This window comes from Bombus affinis, chromosome 4 (assembly GCF_024516045.1).
Source record: "Bombus affinis isolate iyBomAffi1 chromosome 4, iyBomAffi1.2, whole genome shotgun sequence".
Classification (NCBI taxonomy): Eukaryota; Metazoa; Arthropoda; class Insecta; order Hymenoptera; family Apidae; genus Bombus; species Bombus affinis.
In genome coordinates, this window is record NC_066347.1 from 7,650,384 (window position 1) to 7,669,387 (window position 19,004).

At 40.6% G+C, this 19,004-nt stretch overlaps 1 protein-coding gene and 1 long non-coding RNA gene across 8 annotated transcripts in view; one reads left to right on the forward strand and one right to left on the reverse strand.

Annotated features, from left to right (window-relative positions):
* The window catches only part of LOC126915823 (neurogenic protein mastermind-like), a 248,007-nt gene that overhangs the window by 112,385 nt on the left and 116,618 nt on the right, over nucleotides 1–19,004 (forward strand). For 2 of the 7 annotated variants that reach the window (XM_050720887.1, XM_050720888.1), the window contains exon 1: nucleotides 10,123–15,102. The exons of the other annotated variants lie outside the window; for them this stretch is intronic. In XM_050720887.1, the coding sequence (XP_050576844.1) occupies nucleotides 15,097–15,102 (6 nt within the window). In that variant the 5' untranslated portion in view covers nucleotides 10,123–15,096. Of the gene's footprint in view, nucleotides 1–10,122; nucleotides 15,103–19,004 lie in introns of those variants that run through there. 7 annotated transcript variants of the gene reach the window in all.
* On the reverse strand, nucleotides 6,501–10,113 carry LOC126915864 (uncharacterized). Its single transcript, XR_007710365.1, has 2 exons — nucleotides 9,929–10,113; nucleotides 6,501–9,239 (listed from the first exon to the last, which is right to left on the reverse strand). It is a non-coding gene; the product is annotated as an uncharacterized LOC126915864 (long non-coding RNA).

The window sequence follows — 19,004 nt, forward strand, 5'->3', positions numbered from 1 at the left end:
GAAAAGTGGAGGAGGCGTTGGATACACCGGTGGCCTGGTTTCTTGGGATCATGGAAGGTGTTCTCCTCGGCTGACGTGTGTAAACACTGTTGCTTGCTTGAATCTTCCTTGCTATCCTCTCTCGAGCATCGTCTTTCGTCATCTTCCCTTTTCCCGATGGTTTTCCTCCGCCTGGCTAAGGCTATCTCTGCTTTTAGTCGCTGAAAGGGCAGCATCGGTGAAAGAAAGTATTTCGGATGAAAGAGCTTTATGCCAAAGCGAAACGAAACATCGTGGTTGTGTATTGTAATTAAGTGAAGGAGCTCGACTTTTGCAATGACTTTTATGTAATTGCTTCTCCGATCTGAACTCTACCCTCTTCGTTAAAGGAGAGATTCTTTAATTGAGAAAGAGGAATTGCTAATATTCGGAATTTAAGCAACTATTGTAATTCGTTCATGGATGATTTATTAGCAACGAAGTAACAGCGTAATGAGGGATGGAACGAATGCAAAGAGCTTAATAGCTTTCTTTTATTAAAAACATCAGGAGGAAATTACAACGTTAAAAATATTAATAACGATTATTTTACGTAATGGTTTCACGTGTTAGAATTGTTCAACTGAAAATTGCGGATTCCCTCTTGTTCGTTAGTCTTTGTCAAAGGAACGAGCTTCTTGAACTTTTGCGTATGGGAATCATGACGAATAACTAAAGAAAGTGAGAGAAATTTCTCTTCATAAAAAGTTATGTTACTTTCCTCTTCCTTCGAGCCGCACGCTGTGAGTTTATCAATATGCTGACGAATTATTTGATATCTGTGGCGCGATGGTAAACATGTTTGTATTCACAGGTTGTCTTCGATCGTCACTGAAGCTTGTGACTTTGATACAAGTCATTATCGCATTTAATTTTATTTTTTTAAGAACGTTTCAAGTTACAAACGTGTTTCAATTTTAAGAAACATCCACTTATATGGAAAAAGATCTGTTATTTTGACAGCTTCGAAGAAAGAAAAGAATTTCATAAGTTCTTGAAAGAAACGTCTAGATGGCCTTTGATTTATATGAAACTTGGCAAATCGAAAATAATGGTTATTCTAAGATTTTAGTCGAGGACGTATTCGCGCCGATGAGAGCGATATTCCATGGTGACATTGCACTTGAACAAGATATCGACTTTGTATCAAGCAAGTTCGTCAACGCGGCGGTGGCTTGTTGGCCGTGCACTGTGCTGACGTAAGTGTTCTGCAGTTTCGTTATCAGGCTGGCATAAAAAGCTTCGATAACGAGAGAATACTAGAGATTCGTCGTGCTATTGTTGGGTCAGAGCAACTCGTACACAGCTACGTTCTTTACCAATGTGTTGTTTAGAGAACGTTTTAAATCGGTCTAAATCCATTTCTCTTATTTTGTTGATTAATTTTTTTGTCGTTTGAACGATTTTAGATGTCGAACCCAAATTATCTGGTTATTTGAACATACCTGGTCTTCTTTGATTAAATTGTTTGTCCATTAATTAGTGAATTCTTCGGTGGTTTATTTTGTATTTATTTATATTAATTTTATTATGAAGTTTATCGCATATTACAGTGTTAAGATATAGGATTATTATTGTAGGAATAGAATGTAAAAACATCGTGATAGGAATTATATTTCTGATTTGACTTCGAATGAATTATCTCTGAGCCAATGTAAATTATGAAGATATAAAATTGTATAATTATTCCAAGCATTATCGATTCCATATCGATTCTTTGAGAGGCAGAGCAGAAAAAAAGAACGGAGAAGATAAAGAAATTTAAAAAATTAAGATATCGTTATGTTGCGATTTAGTATCACATAAGATACTTTAATGATATTAATTTTTATTAATAAAAGAAGAAACCGCGTTTTTAATAATAATGATGTATATCGGTATATGCTTCGTACTTTTAACAATTTTCTTCGTAATTTATAAAATTACCGATTCAATTACGATAATTTAAAACCGAATTTTTTCATGGGCATCTACTCCTCTTAGTTTCATTCAATATGATAGAATAGAAAAATAGAGTACAAATAAAACACAAAACTAGAAAATACATAAAAAATTCCGAGAAGGTAGTGCCATTTCGCTAATCGTCAAATTATTCTTGATATGACTAATATTGAATGCACAGAATCGTAGAACTTCCAATTTCAGAGAAACATCGATCTTTTTCGCATTATCATACGACTGGCACATCAATCTATCACACTTATGTATAGAACTTCGCTATTATACTCTTGATTGATGCAATAGAGCTTCGTTCATAGCATACATCCTCTAATTAGTTTTAACTACTGTGATTTTGCATTCCTGTCCATACCATACGAATAAACTAATAATCAAACCTTCCTTTTTGTTCCAGGTAAGTGGTCTAGCAGAATTTTTATTTCTCCATCTAAACAACACGGATTCGTGGGTGAGGCAAAATTTTATTTTATAATTATCAAAAGAATTATTGCTCTGTGTCTCAATAACTTGTAAAAACCAACGAAGGCCAACTTAAAATCAATCAGAACTAAAACGCTTTTTCAAACATACTATAAAATCATAGTCAACTGATAATTCATACTAATGATATTCTACATTTTTTAATGTAAAGTCTGCATGGTTTTCTCTTCGAATAAATACAATTTAAATATTACAGCTACCATTTTATTTCTACAAACTTTCTATTTGAGATCTATCGAATCTTTGTCTTCTTTGTATGTCTCGCGCTTTTCTATCAACTGGTTCGTTTCTCATTCATGGTCAATCCTAGCCGCTTATTTCCATGGAATCCCATTTACCGAGAACGGATCTGTTTAGCCGGGGCGACGAGCGTGATTCAATTACGTGGATGTGCGATACCGAGCTCTGCTCGAGAGGAGGCATAGTTGTACAAACACGCCATCGGTTCGTGCTCACTTCTAAGGCTCTAATGAAAACAAGTAGGTAGTAGATGTCATTCCACGGCAGTGATTCTCATTAATAGCCGGACCGAGCAGTGTAATTAACCGATCCTCTTCTCTCCTGGTAACACACAGTTGGAAGGACACAGTCGATCGTTCGGCGTAACTGTGATGCGTTTGTGAGCCAGGATCGCCCGAGAAGCTGGCAATTAGAATGGAGAACGTTGTTACCAGGCATCCGTGGAAATTGTTATAATCCCAGGTCTGGTTGAGTTACGAAATAAATAAATGCTCTCGTAACTGTGGCCAATGGGAACGGTCTCGCGCCAAGCCAGATACTTTAAATTGTCTGGCATGCAAACGCCTTTTAGATTCGATCTCCGCGACGTGATTTCGAATGTCGTTTCACGGACCGTTATATGTCTGGAGAGAAGTGTTCTTGAATTATTGAGAATATTTCTGCTGTTCTTTTTGTCCGGGCTTTTGTGGAAGAGCTGTATTCTTGTGAAAGAAAAGTTTGTAATATTGTTTATTATCTGTGTAGCATATGTAGGTACACAGAAATTTGTAGACATCTTTTGTAAATATATTAGGTTTGTTATACGAAATATTTTGAAGTTACATTAACGCTATTATGAAAATGGCCATTCGTAATTTTTTAATAAACATATGTTCGCAGTAAGCGTGTTGTAATTTCGATATACATTTTCAGATTTGTTTCAAATATCTGCCAATGTACGTGGTGAAGGAGCTCGGTTCTCGTAACAGTGCTAATGAAATTTCAAAATGCTTTACATAACACACATGATATATACATAAAAGTAAGGAAACTGTTCAAATATTATACTTTCATGAGCTACTGTATACAATAAAAATTCAATCGGCAGTAGATCTGTTAAAACGTCGCTCGCAACGAGCAGGTTAGAACGCTTTAAAAAGCGCAACCTGGATGAAACGTTTCTCTATCGCGTCACTGTAGATATCACTATGTACGCGTAATCTTCACGCCATGTTTCTTGTCCCGCTCGTTCTCTCCGTTACGCGCGTGGTTTTGTTCCAACGCGCACGCGCTCTATACTTCGTATTCGTTTAAATAAACGTGACTTTAAGAGAGGAACGTTGGCTGGTCGCGTACGCGAAGCGAAGACATCGGCGGGTCTGGATCCTTTGACGCTTTTACTTTTCAGTTATGCGCCGGTTAGTCGCGAGCAAATCTCGGTCTGGCCGACCAAGTGGAGGCTCTTTGTTCGCCGAAGGAATTCGCTGACGACAGGTTTCGCTGGAATCGCGCACGCCTCGAGATAAATCGGCGCGCTGCCGAGCGAGCGCGCGTAATTGAAATTTGTCAACCTTAAGAGGCTTTTTGCCACGAACCGTATGGAACGGTTGGCTCGTTAGCGCGGCCCAGGGGAAAGGCTAGAGAGGGGAAGAATGTAAAAATGTTCCGCGTTATTTCAGTTCCTCTTCGGTGCTTCCTTTTTGAGACTCGTTTATTTAACCCTTTGCAGGGCGTGCTGGTTTTCGCGTGGAACGACCTCGCGTAAATTCGCGAGACACGCGGGTCGCGTTTGATCTTCGCTGAATATCACGCAAGGCATTTTTTCTTTTTTTTTTTTTTTTTTTGTTAGTTCAAATTGAAAAGCAAGGACGAGCAACGTTACGAAATATGTATTATTTATTGAAAATATCCAATTTTAATGAAGATTTTACTCTATTAATCTACTTTTACTAGGTTCGATGAATTTAAAATGAAATCGAAACACTTTCAGGATATTCATTGGTGAAATGTTGCTTCAGAATTAGGTTAAAAAAGAAATTTAGAGTTGAAAAATTTAATTACGAATGCAATCTGTGTTTGTTGAATCAGAACCATTATCTGTGTCACGAGTACGATTCGATATTATAAGACAAGGAATTAAGAAGAGGACTGTCTATGTTGATGCAGAGAAGGAGGCGTACTTGTAACTTATAACGTGGTTCACCTAAACACTTAATACAAACTCAAGCTCAAACTCACTCGAATCTACACCGCGTCTTAATCTTAATCTAAATTTAAATTCTAATACAGATCCAGTTCAAACTAAAAGTCAGATCAATTCTAACTGTAGATCTCTATTAATCTCTTGAATTAATAATCTAGTACAAACTGGCAGATAGGAGACTGGTTAGAAAATTATATTTACGTGCTCTGTATATATCCAATACTTCACACAATGTGAGAAATCGAGAAGTAGCAAAGAGTCATGTTTATATCAAAGAGAATGATAACTTTTGTCAAATTGTCGATATCATCCTCCTTCAATTATATCAAAAGAGATTAATAATTATCATAAATGATATATCTAATAACAATGGTAACAAGAGTACAATGACAAACAATCAGAATGTGACTGAAAAATCTACACGTACATAACATACAAGTCACGCGCGCGTGGAAGATTAACCCGAAGTACGCAAACAATAAGAATCCAGCAGGAGTTGCATTGACGGAGGATGAAAAGGCGTCCCGAGCAATAATTGTTGCGATAAATAGGCGCGTGGCTGCACGGGCAGAAGCAATGGAACAGAAAATCAGTCGGTTCTGGCTGCAGCCGTGTCGCGAAGGAGGTCGATAGAGAAAGAGGGAACAAGTACTCTTGCATTCCGATGAACAGCAAACCTAGAAACAGGAGGGACTGGCAGGGTGACAAGTCACGAGGAGGGAGAGGAAAAAAGCGAGAGAAAAGGTAGATCGCAAGGGAAAAAGACGAGGATAGGAATAGAACGAAGGGAAAGAAAGGAAAAAAGAAGGAGAGAGTGATCTCGCAAATCAGTAGGAAGGCGGCATCGACCTCTTCTTCCGCCATCTTTGTTACTCCAACTACGTTCTTCTTCGCCCGTTCTTTTTCCACCTTCCCCTGCTTGTTCCACTCGCGAGAGTCCTTTCTTTTGTGTGTGCATTGTGCGGATAATACCGGTGCTGGCTTCTTTTACGTGACTGTGGGCGAAAACGAGCCAGCAGATACCGCTGAAGAAAAAAAAAGAAGCGCGATCGGTATTCTCGCCCGCTCTATCCTTCTCCCTTATTTTTTCCCCTCTTCCCGTCTCTCTTCTTTCATTCTGCGCCTCTCCCCTGTCTTCCGTGCACTTTCGAAAATAGTCTAACCTAAAAATATGCGAGTACTGGAGGCGTGGCGGCTGATGGAGAGAAACTCTTTCGTTCGCCCGTAGAGAAGTCGCGTTTCGAGATTCGCTGGACTATCTCGATACGTGGACTGTATAGGATTATCGATGACTGACAACTTTTAATAATTCACCGTCACGAAAGGGGAAGACGGATGTCGTTAATTGGATTTATCGATAACTGGGGCTCTTGTTTCACTGGGAATGAATCGAATTAATCGAAATCGAAGAATGAAACGACAAGCTGTGCATATGAGAATCGGGCCATGTGGTATAATTGTCCTCTGCGATTTTTAGCTTCGGTTGCAATAATGTTTTAAAAGTTCCCTTTGTTAAAAGAATATTATTAACTCTTGTTCTTACGAGGAAAGTAGTAAAAAGATATCTCTTGAGGAGAGATTTGATAGCAATTTAATTAAAGTTAACTTTCAAACATAAAAATTTGTTATCATTTCACGTATATTTCCAGCCAAAATTCTTTTCGCTGACATATTTATTAAATGTTACATACTAGATATGAATTCAAGTAAATAAATATAAAGGGAAAGCGAAATGCTGATCGATGTTTGAAAAAGTTACATCACGAAGTGGCAGCTATTCGTCGAACGGTTGACACCTTTTTTGAATAACGATTACGTTTCAATGGGAAAAAATTAATAATTTAAAACTTCAGTTGGCTAGTTCGTCGGTCTTATGTTTGGCTGATATTTTTTTATTACAAAGCCACTGTGGTTCTTATAAACCGGCCTACTTTTAACATTTGTTTCGGCTATTGCTATAATACCATTGAATTTAGAATATTAAATTCTTGGTGCATCAATACATATACTATAAAAAAATATTTATTGTTTATTAACGACAATGTCATTTAATTGTCCAATCAATGTATTAACACATAAATTACGAACAGACGTTTATCTAAAAAATGAATAATCAAATTGTGCTTAATTGGATAATCAAATTTTTCTGTGTTTTAACCGGCTTTGTTCAATTGCCCATATTATTTTGGGATTTTTTAAAAACAAAAATTCATTTTATGTATTCGTTTCGGTAAACTCATACACTTATAAACATTTGTCATATACGTTAAAAATAATTTTCTCTATGTTAAAACGAATGATCAAAGAGAAACTGTCAGCGTTAAAACAATGAGCGTCTTTTAAGAAATTAAGAAGTTACTTCATAATCAGTATGATATTACTAAAAATTTGTATCTATTTAATTCCTTGTACTATTAGCATATTATTTCATCTTGTAACTTATATGTTTCATAGTCAGACACATATCGTTATCGCTCCGTCACCGCATCCAAGTTTCTTTCCCTTGTCTTTGGTTTTCTCGCGTCCTGATCTCCCCTTATCTGTATTATATCCCTAAATCGGTTCATATTTTTCTCTATGTTCCCCTATTGTTGACGAGAATATCGACCATTTCGATACCAGAGTAATACATTGCGAACTAAACTGTTCACAGTTTCTTCACTAATTGAAGCCCGCATTACTTCCAAGAGCAATACTGATTACCCCTTGATTCAACGAAAACTCATCGCTTATATCATTTACTTACATGGTTTAGCTCGTAAAATTTGTTTTTCCAATTAAAAACGTTAAATGAACTCTAAGTTGATATCAGTAAGTAAGTATGCAAACTATAAGTAAGTATGTAACTTACGTTAAGATAGAACTCTAATTTTGGGAAAAGAAAATTTCAAGAAAAACAAATCACTCTTTCAAATGTTCCATTGCCCTATCTTTCATTCTCTAAATCAAATATTTGGAACAATTTTTTAACCAAAACCACGATGAAAATCCTTTTGAAAAAAATGAAATACATAGAGAAATTTCACTCGAACCATAAACGGATTAGCTTGCTTATGGAGGATTAATTTTCTTGATAAAACGAGAATAAATACACCAGTTTATATTCACAGACTTAAGTCACCAAAGTATCGTTAAAATTGTCTGGTCCGGCATTCGTATTAATTGAAATGCAACACGCGGAATCTAGCATGCAAAGAATGCAGCGGACGAGCATCAATTGCGCGGGTGATGTCGTGATATGAGGCCCGTCTTTATGATACCGTGTCGGACATTTAATTACAAATGCCACCTCGCCATTCTAGCTTATCGTGATATTCGTACAATATCTGCACGCGACATCCGCGTTGTTAATATTGCCTCTCGTTTCGAAGATGCATATCACCGACTAACATTAGTGAACAGACGCTCTAGTGAATCTTCGATCCTTAATCATCGCGCTTGGCTCGTATTCGATCTAACCGCGATAATTACTTTATACGCAGGTCGAAGTTAAGCGCAAATTATCGCTTTCGAACGTTGGAGCACCTGATCGTAATGTATCTAACCGTAATGAGAAACAAAACATGGTCGACTCTATTTTCAAGTTAGATGTACTATTAATAAGCCAATGATCACTTTGATTTGTTATTTTCTTTTCTATGCAGTAATTAAAAATATCTACCGTAAACAAGTTTTTCAACTGATCTGCTATAATCTGGATGCTATAGATATTCTTTAGAATTTATTTAATCTATTCACGTTTAAAATATGCTGATGTATGCTAATTTGCTATTATGTTCAAACGTTATTCCATGAATTATATTGGCAATATGAAACATAACCGTGATTCAATATTAAGCCGTTTAAATTCATATGCAGTTTAGAATAATAGTATTTGATCTATATAATTTACCTTAACATATCCAATTACGATAAACCGATCTGCTTTAATAGTGTTAACCTATATACAAACATTCGATTTCAGACAAATATCATGTGTAAAGAAAAAAGAAAAAAAATAAAAAATTGATCGTAGATACCAATCTACGTTTAATTCAGAGCCATACCGTTGTGCCGACACATCACGCTCGTGTGAAGTTTAAATTAGGTTGAGTATCACTGGCGGATTTGTAATAAGTGCAAGCGGAGCGATACAGATGCGTCGCTCTCGCAGTGGTCCCGTTTGCGCGCTCGCGCGCCTTCTCCTCCCGTCGAATCCCAGCGCACCGTGAAACCGTGATGACGCAACGGCCAAGTGTTGGTGGAGGTTGGGAGTGCGGGCGACGTGTCGCGAATGCGTCTGTGTAAAAGCTTTGCTGCCAGCTGCACGGCAGCCGCTTAAGTCGCGTTCGCGACTCATCATCAAGGGTGCGAATGGTGCCTATAATTCGTATTTTTCACAAGTCATTAATTTTGTATTTTGTTAGATATGTAATTTATATATATTATGTATATATATGATACAAGTGCATACAAATGCCTTATAAATAAGTTTGAATTTGTTCCACATTACATATCACTCCGAGAAAAGTGGAAATATTGCTAATAATCGTGTCGCCCAGGAAACACATTGATCAACTTCATAAATTGACAAATAAGTACAGATAGGTGGTAATATTAGATACAGCGTTCTTTAAAACGATCTTAGAATTTATTATTATTTATACCACCTTTGATTCTTCAGAATCTGATATTATGAATCGCGTACTTATGCAATGAAATTAACGAAAGGTTGATCAATTTACCTTTTGAAAGATTGGATTGATAATAATAATTAATGTCCGCGTTATTGACACTAATCTAAAATCACTTGTATCGATCATTGAAACATTATTATCGACAGGTTATTTCTCTTAAAGCTTTCCTCATCACGGCGAGAAGTTAAAGAATACTACACATGGTCATAGCGCGTAACAATACCCGTCGATCCGTCACTCACGTTGCCTTGCTGTTCTCACAGTTCACGGTGCATCATATCGACTCGGCTTCCTTCAGCCGCCGCTGCACTGACAGCGTGTGTAGGACTATAGTAACTATACATGATAGACGCGTTGCGGTACATTTACCTACCGTTCAAGTGATTGCAGGTTCTGAATCCGTGAACCTCTTTGCAGCAGTCGATGGCATCATACGGGCGGTGTAAAACAGGCAAAGAGGCAACAGTACGATCGAAACGAGCGCGAATCGGAGTCGAAGTTGTAGTCGGAATCGTGACGAGTTGCCTCGGGTCACTTCGGGTCGCCTCGGGTTCGGGACGAGCATAGCCGAACGCGTGCCTACGTGCGCGCTTTACCACGACGACGCGGCGCGTTGCGACGTGCCGTAGCGGGACGGGACAAGCGAGACGACACGAGAGGATACGAGACGAGACGAAACGAGACGATACGAGACGGAGCGGGACGGCGCGTGGCGAGGGAAACGAGGCGAAGCGGGGCGAGGCCAGTCGAACGGAGCCGAGTCAAGTCGAGTCGAGTCGAATCGGAAGGAGAGTCAGTGGCTGGCGACTCCTCGGGGCGTCAGGTTTGTGTTATGTGGGGTTTGTTGTTCTTTCGCGCTCCTTGCAAACCACGTGCGCAGCTCCGTGACAGCTCCGTTCTAACGGACGTTCAGAATATACGGAGCTACAGTACGACACGGCATTTCGTTTATTGTGATCGAACTCCTTAACATTTCCGAAGGAACTGAAGATACTTTTAGTCGAAAATTAAGTTTTTAAAGGAACGTTGTTCGAAGAGGACTGGAACTCGAAAGTGCAAATTGTTTATAGTTATAATACACACTTTTTATATACTATCGTGAAGCTAAAGTTGAAATTTTAAAAGTGGTATCGCGCGAGGCACGAGCGATAATGCATGTTACAGATAGGCGATGTTGTTTAAACTATCGGATTCAATGTGGAATTTCTCTTCGGTATTAATACGAATAAAGTGTTGATCCGACAATTATGAGTAGCACCGATAAATCGCAAAAACACGTTTTAAAAAATCTGTAGAGATTCGTCGATATTACAAATTAAAATTTTGTCACGAAGACTTGGCTACGTGCCCTCGACGGTTATCGCAGCTGAGACTTTCGTTAGCAACTCTTATCGTGCTTACGAGAATAACCTGACCGCACAGCGCAAATATTATGAATGCAGGAATCCTCAAATCGTGTTGCGAGTTAAAATTGCGATGCCTGCTAATCGGGACCCAAACGTTGCGAATCTCGAAGTACATTCGGATAGAAGTGTCGCCAAGGACGAGTGAAATTCTTCGAATTTCTTGAAACTCAAATTTCCACGAATACCTATACTTCCTTCTAATCCAAGAACTAAGTAAAACTAAAGTTAACAAGAAATTAAACGAGCGAAAGTAACTCAATCGGTGCGTGATTGAGTCGGCAACGTACAAAGTGAGTGGACCGTGGTAAGGTAAGAATGCAAGGCGGGTAAATTAGTTGCGGAACAGGTACGTTTGCGACAAGAAACGGAATAATAACGACTGTGACCGGAAGAACGAGGAAACGAGAGACGGAGAAGAAGAAGAAACAGACGGAAGGAGGTGGAGGAAGGTGTTCTCTTATTTGCAAAGCGACTGAACGTAGACGTAGATAACCACTGCGGCGAGATAGAAGAGGAACGGAGAGAGGAAGTGACACGATCGTAACACGACATAGAATAGAACGAAGAGGAATCACGAATAAAGATAGAGGAGACGCAAGAAAGAAAGAGGAAGAAAGAACAAGAGAAGAAACGAGTTTGGCAGAACGAGAACGAAGGAAGGAAAGAACGATCTGTTAGAGCAAGGGAAGGGAGCGAAGAGAGAGAAGATTTCTGGGCACGCGCACTCCACCTGCTAGCGTGTAGTGGCACGCGCCATATCCACCCCCTCCGCTGCCGTGGACGTTCCGTTCCCCTCGCCGCGCGGCAGCGCCGCACTCCGCCGGCCCCTCTCTCGCCGCAGTCCCTCTTTGGCGTTACCTCCTGGTTCTACCGCAGCCGTCGCCGCCACCGCCACCGCCACCGATTCTTCCCTCCCCTTTCCCTCCTGCAGTCCCCCTCCCCTCGTCCGACTACCCGACATACCCGCTCGATCTCCCCTCGTTCCTCGGTGCCTCTTCTCCTCCCGCGGGAATCCCCTCCCGTGCGCCCCTCACGCGTGCCACGGTTTCGAGACCGGGACGCGCGGGAGTCAATCGCTCGCGGACTTCGATAGGACGAGCACCATAGAGGTCCTTGCTCTTGCTCTCTTAGAACGCCTCTCTGTCCGAGCGCGTTCTTCGTGCCTCGTGTCACTGCGATCTCGTGTACTTTCCGCGTTCTCGATCTTCTCCTGACTCCGTTTTCTTTCTATCGTTCCGCTTCCTGCTTTCATTTCGCGATTCCTTTCGTTTCTTCTATATCTTAGAAACGAAAGTTTGGTCGAATTTTGAAATCGAGAAATTTCGGAATATATCGCGACGCAGTTTCACAACTGTTGCGTAGCACCGAGTGTGGCTGATTCGAGTAAAAAGAGGCATAGACGCACTTAGGGAAGACAGCAGAGCGAACAACACGTTGCGTGGCGCGCCTCGGGACACCGCGTGGTCGTCGAACGAGAAACGCGAGTACCTTTCAGTAGTCGGAAGCCTGGCATTCAAAGTTCACAGTGAATTTTCACGATCGACTCGATAGACGTAATCGTAACACACGGAGGCAAAAAAAAGGGTTAGCCGTCCGCGAAGAGCTGCCGGCCGATGTTTGCGTATGAAAAAACCCAGTCGTCCTCTTCCACCTCTTCCTCTTCTTCTTTCCGGCGTTCGCCTGCTGGCAGGGGGGCAACGTGCCAGTCGATCGCTGTATAAAGAACAAAGGGCCAACGGCGATACTAACGACGACGAAGACGACGACGAGGAAGACGAGGAACGAGGACGGCGACAACGACGAGGAGAAGAACGTGGGAAGACAAAAACGTAAGAAGGAGGAAGGAAAGCGTACAAGAAAAATAAAGAGTGGGGGGCTGACGCGTGCTACTACCGCTGTTACTTCCAACGCAACAAAAATAGTTCAGTCTCCGCGGTGGAGGAGAGATAGCCAGCGAACCAAAAGAGAAGGGAGATAGTAGTGCCAGAGGAAAGAATAGGAATATCGAAGTTATCGTAATATACACACGCACACGTGTAACTTGCGCGTTATCAACGTAAGGAGACCACGTATAATACGAGCGGCTGTAGTGAGTGCAACTTTCGGTGTGCTGATGACGCATTCGACAGTGAGAAAGAGCGAGAGCAGGCTACTTTCGAGATAAACACGGGACGAGATTCGTCACGAGCGAAAATAAAACGGAGATAAATTAGGGCCCGAATCGTGCGTGGAGCGAACAAGACGGAAGAAAAAAGAAAGAAGAAGAATTTTATTCCTGACGAGAGTAAGATTTGGCATTCCTCCCATTCCCTGTAGTGCCAGCAGTGACAGAGAGTGATGCGCGCGCGATCAGCTGTTCGAAGCCGCGACGTGCACCGTGCTTCTCTCTCGTTTGATCGATTGTCGTTCGTTATAAATTTTTGATACGATATTCGTCGAAATTCGATCGATCGAACGTCGATCGCGAGGACCATCACGCTTCTCGTCTTCATATACGTGTTTCGAGTCAATGTTCCCGAACTACCTGTTGACGATTTACGAGGGAAAATCGACGTGGTCTGTTTCGACTTAATTTAACAGTCGTGCTGTTGTTGGAGGTAACGTGGACAGCTTAGTTCTCATTATTCATTCAAGAGTTTATTCGTAACAGTTGATTCAGTGGTATCATCGTGACATGGCACAAAAACCGTCTAAGTAACTTCCCTTCTTGTCGGTCATTGTGTTAGTAAATACAAGAACCACTGAAGATCGATATATTACAGAAATCGTTGTTATCATGTGTTCGATAACATTTCGCGGGAACAGTGTGAAATCTTTCGCACGGACGTGTGTATTACCGGTTGAAGAACATTGACGTGCAAAAAATTGGTGGCGTGCTTTACAAGTATTTAGTCATTGGAAGGAAATCGAATATGCGACTGGTGAAACTTTTGGTGGCGGTGCGGCGCGCCGAGTGTTTTTCGGAGTGAATGTTATCGAGACGTTGTTAGTATACGTCTTATCTGTCGCTCGCATCAGTGGAGTGACAGAGAAAAAGAGGAAGAGGTAGAGGGGGAAGGAAAGAAAGAGACTCGACGGAGTTCGGAGGTCACGGAACCGTTGGACGATATGCGGCACGCAAACTCGTTTCGACGAGCTGAGAATTTCGGCCCGCGGATCCAAGCAGCGCGCTCGCGTCGTCCGGACGCCAATAGCGGCGTGAAACAGTGGTGATATGCTGGTCGAGGGACACGGGAACGTCGATTCTATTCCCGGCGTCTTTTTCTCGCCGGTTGCGTGACGTTCGACTGGCGGCGAGGAACAGAGTATTATAAACCGTACGCGGTGACGTTCTCGAGCGCGCGCGCGCTAACCTCTACTTCGCTGCTGGTGTGATAGCTAGTCAAAGTGATCGGAAGGGCATTACGTTTATTATACGGGCATCGGAGCAGTTACATCGTGTACAATAGAAGTAACGTAGTAAGAGTCAGAGGCTTCAATGTAAAGTGTTAAGCTGTAAAGTAAGAAAAAGAAACTAGAGATATATCGTACATGTATATCTTTTCTAGAACAACGCACGATTAATAACGCAACAAAGGTGGAAGGATCGTTCTCATTCAACAAGAAATGCTTGTGTCGCGCTGATCGAATTATATCGTTGTGAAAGAAATATCTGAGCATACTAGTGACTTTTTCGCTACCTATTTGTTGTGTATGCGCCGTTACGGGACTTGCAAGTTCGGTTTGGTTACGCGCGAAAGAAAGTTGTTGCCGGTGGTGGCGCGCTGGTGGTGGTTCAAGCGTCTCCTGAAAAGCGCGGAAGACACGACGAAAGCGAAAGTACAGCGGTTGCGTTGGCGCGTTCCAGAAAATGACCTTCAAGTTCCGCTGAGAATCTTCCATAATTCAAACAGAGAGGAAAAAGATGTATTTGTAACGACGACAACTATTAACGCGTATCATCATTGTGTGAAAAAAGGACATATTCGCTGATTAACGATAGTGTATTAGTGCAGCTATTCCAGCAACAAGAAGAAGCCGTCGAAGGAGGGGCATGGTGGGCACCCACCAACCAGGGCCACAGGCCCGGGTGGCCCCCCTGTAACAAGGAAATCTCTCGCTATCGAGCCATTCGTGCTTCATTACATTGCCTGGAATGATGGTATGCCTATTTGAAAATAATATTTCTTATCTATCGTCACTACGTGGCGCGCGTGTGTCATCGTTTGTTTTGAGTCTAGCGTGACTAACTCTTAAGTGTATTCAGTCGGACTATTACCTACTCTCTTGTTTTCGTGTGTTTGCTGACAAATCTAAATATTACCTTTTTAACGGCCTTTTACGCGATTGAAAGGTTAATGTTCAGTCGTTGTTTTGAAAGATTTAAACTACTATAATTCTCTGTTTCTAAATCTGTTTTTTTTTCTTTCTTTTTTAATGTGAGATTAGGAACATTTGCAATTTTAACAATTGATCGTTAATATTTATTTTATTGATAATAATTGATGATAAGAATAACGAGCATATTAGCAATTTGTAGTGCACAGTGAATGCACAAGTTGAATTTCTAATTCTGAGAGGGAAGAGTTAATTGAATTTAAATGTCAGAATCGTTCATAATTTAATACATAGTTTAGAATAAAGGGATCGGTATTAAAGGGGTTCAAGTTTGGCGAAAAATAACGACTCACGAACAAGTTTTTCTCCTGGCTTCCAATAGCAACGTAGATAAAAGATATCGATTCGTGAATTTTTTTGTTTATCTCCAACCGTGTCCGCAACTTGGAGCGCGCACGAAATGTCACCAGATAACGGAAGTTCCGGGACGATAAAAATGATTCAACTCCGAAAAATCGACGGAAAGTCGCGTTCGTCTCACCAAAACGATGCTGGTGTATCTGCGATCATCCATACATTCGATCCTTTTTCTCTTAAAACGACACTGGTTGAAATCTATTACATGTCTTACCCACGCGATAGGCACTCTAGAAGATTCAAAGAAACCGGAAACGTCTGACAGCCATAACTGTATTGCACCACGTACACCAGTTGTTTGTATTGAAATTGCGGTGCGTGTCTCTTCGAGCATAACACGGACGTATTTATTATACCGTGACTTTGTACACCGGTACTCGTCGATGATCGAATACAAATATAATATATAGGGACTATGATGGATTTCAAAGAATTTTAGTACCTTGGAAGTTTTAAGAACCTTATTTCATTATATTATATATAATTATCATTTATTTATATAAAAATATTATTTATTTAATAATTACTTTTCTTTGCAATATTAACTGTCAAGCTTCTTAGACTGCTAAAAAAAGTTTTCGCAAAAATCGCGATACATATCAAAATGCATTTGAAATCACTCACAGATATAACGATCTAAGTTTTAGGCAAGAGAAATTAAAAAATATGACGCTCTCCCTATTGAAAATCAAAGTAAAAATCTGAGAAGCAAGAGAGAAAGAGATGCAGTGGTTATTGATTTAGTTGTAGTTAGGCCGTTGGCTTCGCCCTCCGCCCGAGAAGCGTCAAGATCGCATGCACATACACACACGTAGAACAATAGATCGACTGTCGTCTAACGGCATTCTAGCGGTCGGACGACCGATAATAGGGGCATCCAGTGCGAGCGCTCTGCGGACATTCCGCGTTTCTCTGTCCCAGGCGCACCGGTTCCGTTGCACTAATGACTGGTTCGCGATCCGGGGCGTTAGTCGGGAATCGGCCCATCCCGGACGATGTGGTTTTCCACGGTTCTTGAAAGCCGTTCGTTGCTTCTCAACGGACGAAAGGCAGATTCACGTATACGACTATATTATACGAATTTTCTTTCTCAAAGTATTGATTTTACCTTTCAAATAAATTGTATATATTTTTAATACCGTTTCCAAAGCATGGAAACTAAACCCAACAAATTAAAATCATCATAATTAATGTCTGACAATTAACATTTAAATACTTGTTAATGCGTTATGTTCAGAAGTTGTTCTTTGATATTGTAACAATTACGATAAATACTTTATTCTAATTAATTTCTATATACTTATTCATTTTCTGTAATATTTAATATTTCTTTTATATCTTACTTCACATTCATATTACTATACTTTCGTATAACATACAAAGTATTAATATATAAATATACATAATATACTAAAATTGGAATAACTAAGACAATATACACATTTAAGTATCTGTGACCCGTGAAATGGCTTCTGATATTCAAATGAATTTCTACAGATGTATTCTCAAAATATGAATAATCTAAATATCTAACAATAAGCCGTGCTTTTATTACGCTTGAAATGTAAAGCATTCGAAAAGAAAATCATTTTCATATGCGGTGTAAAGCGAATGGCGATTAGCCAATCCGCAAAAACGACGGTCGCGTGTTCTGTTTGGCGAAGGGGTTGCACGGTGGGACGTTGTCGCGCGCGCGGCCAGGCGCGTCCCGATTCCGGCGTGTCATAACAGGGGAATGAGCTCTCCGCTCGGGTGGCCGGCTCATGGCTGCGCCACGGAATTATTTATACCGCTTGATTACACGCGTTGCGACGAGCCGCGCCGAACAGACGACGGAAACGACCGAAAGCTCGCTCGGAGGCTCTATGCGAGCCACGCTTGCCGTGCTATCGCGCACGCATCGTTCTATCGGGCATCGATGCGAGGAATCCGACATACTTTGCTCTCCTTCGCGATATCGAACAGACGATAACGAGGACGACGTACATCGGGAATGAAAGAAATAAGGGACGACGGAAAAGAGACTGCTTTTTACGGTTGAATTGTCTCGTGCGCTTTTCCCCCTATATTCTTGCATTTATCGATTTTTATAGTATAGAGAATTCTGGACATTAATTTCCACGATATTGTTCAATTTGGCGAATAATGTTTTTTCTTGAATATATATATACTTTGTGAAAAGCTTCTTACGAAGTATTAGTAGTATCTCATATTGTAATCCACTGCATGAAGGCGCGAAAGTGAAACGCGCGCGCTCACACGGAAACGGTATCGCCTAAATAAAGTTTTAAGGACATTTTAATATTTATGGACACAGGGGGGTCGCGTTTCGGACGCTCCAGTTCGCGAATGCACGACCAGTAATAAACCTGTTTGCCGGCCGCGGTGTAATTTATTTTAGAAACACGTGGGTGGTCATCGGGAGAGAACGAATTTATTCGGTCGAATCGCGAAGAAGTTGATAACAGGTCTGGCGGTATCCTTGATAATTTATTGATTCTTTTCTTCTCGGTTGGTTCGTGTGGTTTCCGTTTCATTCTATTCTGTATCATATTTTACTTATTTTATTCTTTGTGGATTAACAATGACAAAAAATAGAGACAGTTTACGTTTATATTTTTACATGGATGATATTTATATAATTACATAACTGTTTCTCTATTATATGAAGATCAAGGTTTCCTTGGAACCTTGGAACTAGGTCAAGAAATTATATCGAAATTGTTAGATGTAGAAAAATAAGAATCGTGCCAAGTATTCGTAGGTTCTTCATGCCGATTTTGCGTGAATAATATGCCAAACTATGCTCTTATTCATCCAAGAGGAATTACCTAATAAAATTAATCATACGTATGTGTGCCACTTGTGACTCACGTGACATAATTTCTGTTAAATTTCTCGAATCGTATCTTCGTGTACAAGATTCGGATGAATCAGATGCATATTTCCTGTGTATTTTCTACAAATACGTCGTAACAAGATCGGTAGCTACTCGAAGACTATTAATTCTCTTGGTACGCGCGGAGTCCCGTAATTCTCGATTCGAAGCACCGAAATACGCCCGGTTGACCTTGCCGCGTTATTAGGCTACGCTTTAAACGAGATTTCAGCGTCTTGCTGTTCTGTCGATAGCTCCGGTGTCTGTGCCGATATATTTAGCTTCGTAGCAGGGTATCGCGAATCGACGATGCAGAGGGGCGAATCTCACTCAAAAGGCGATAGACAGCGTTAGAATCGGCTTTTGCAAATACACGTACTCGCGCGAACAAATGTCGCTTTGCAGAATATTTGCTAATATAATAATTTTCA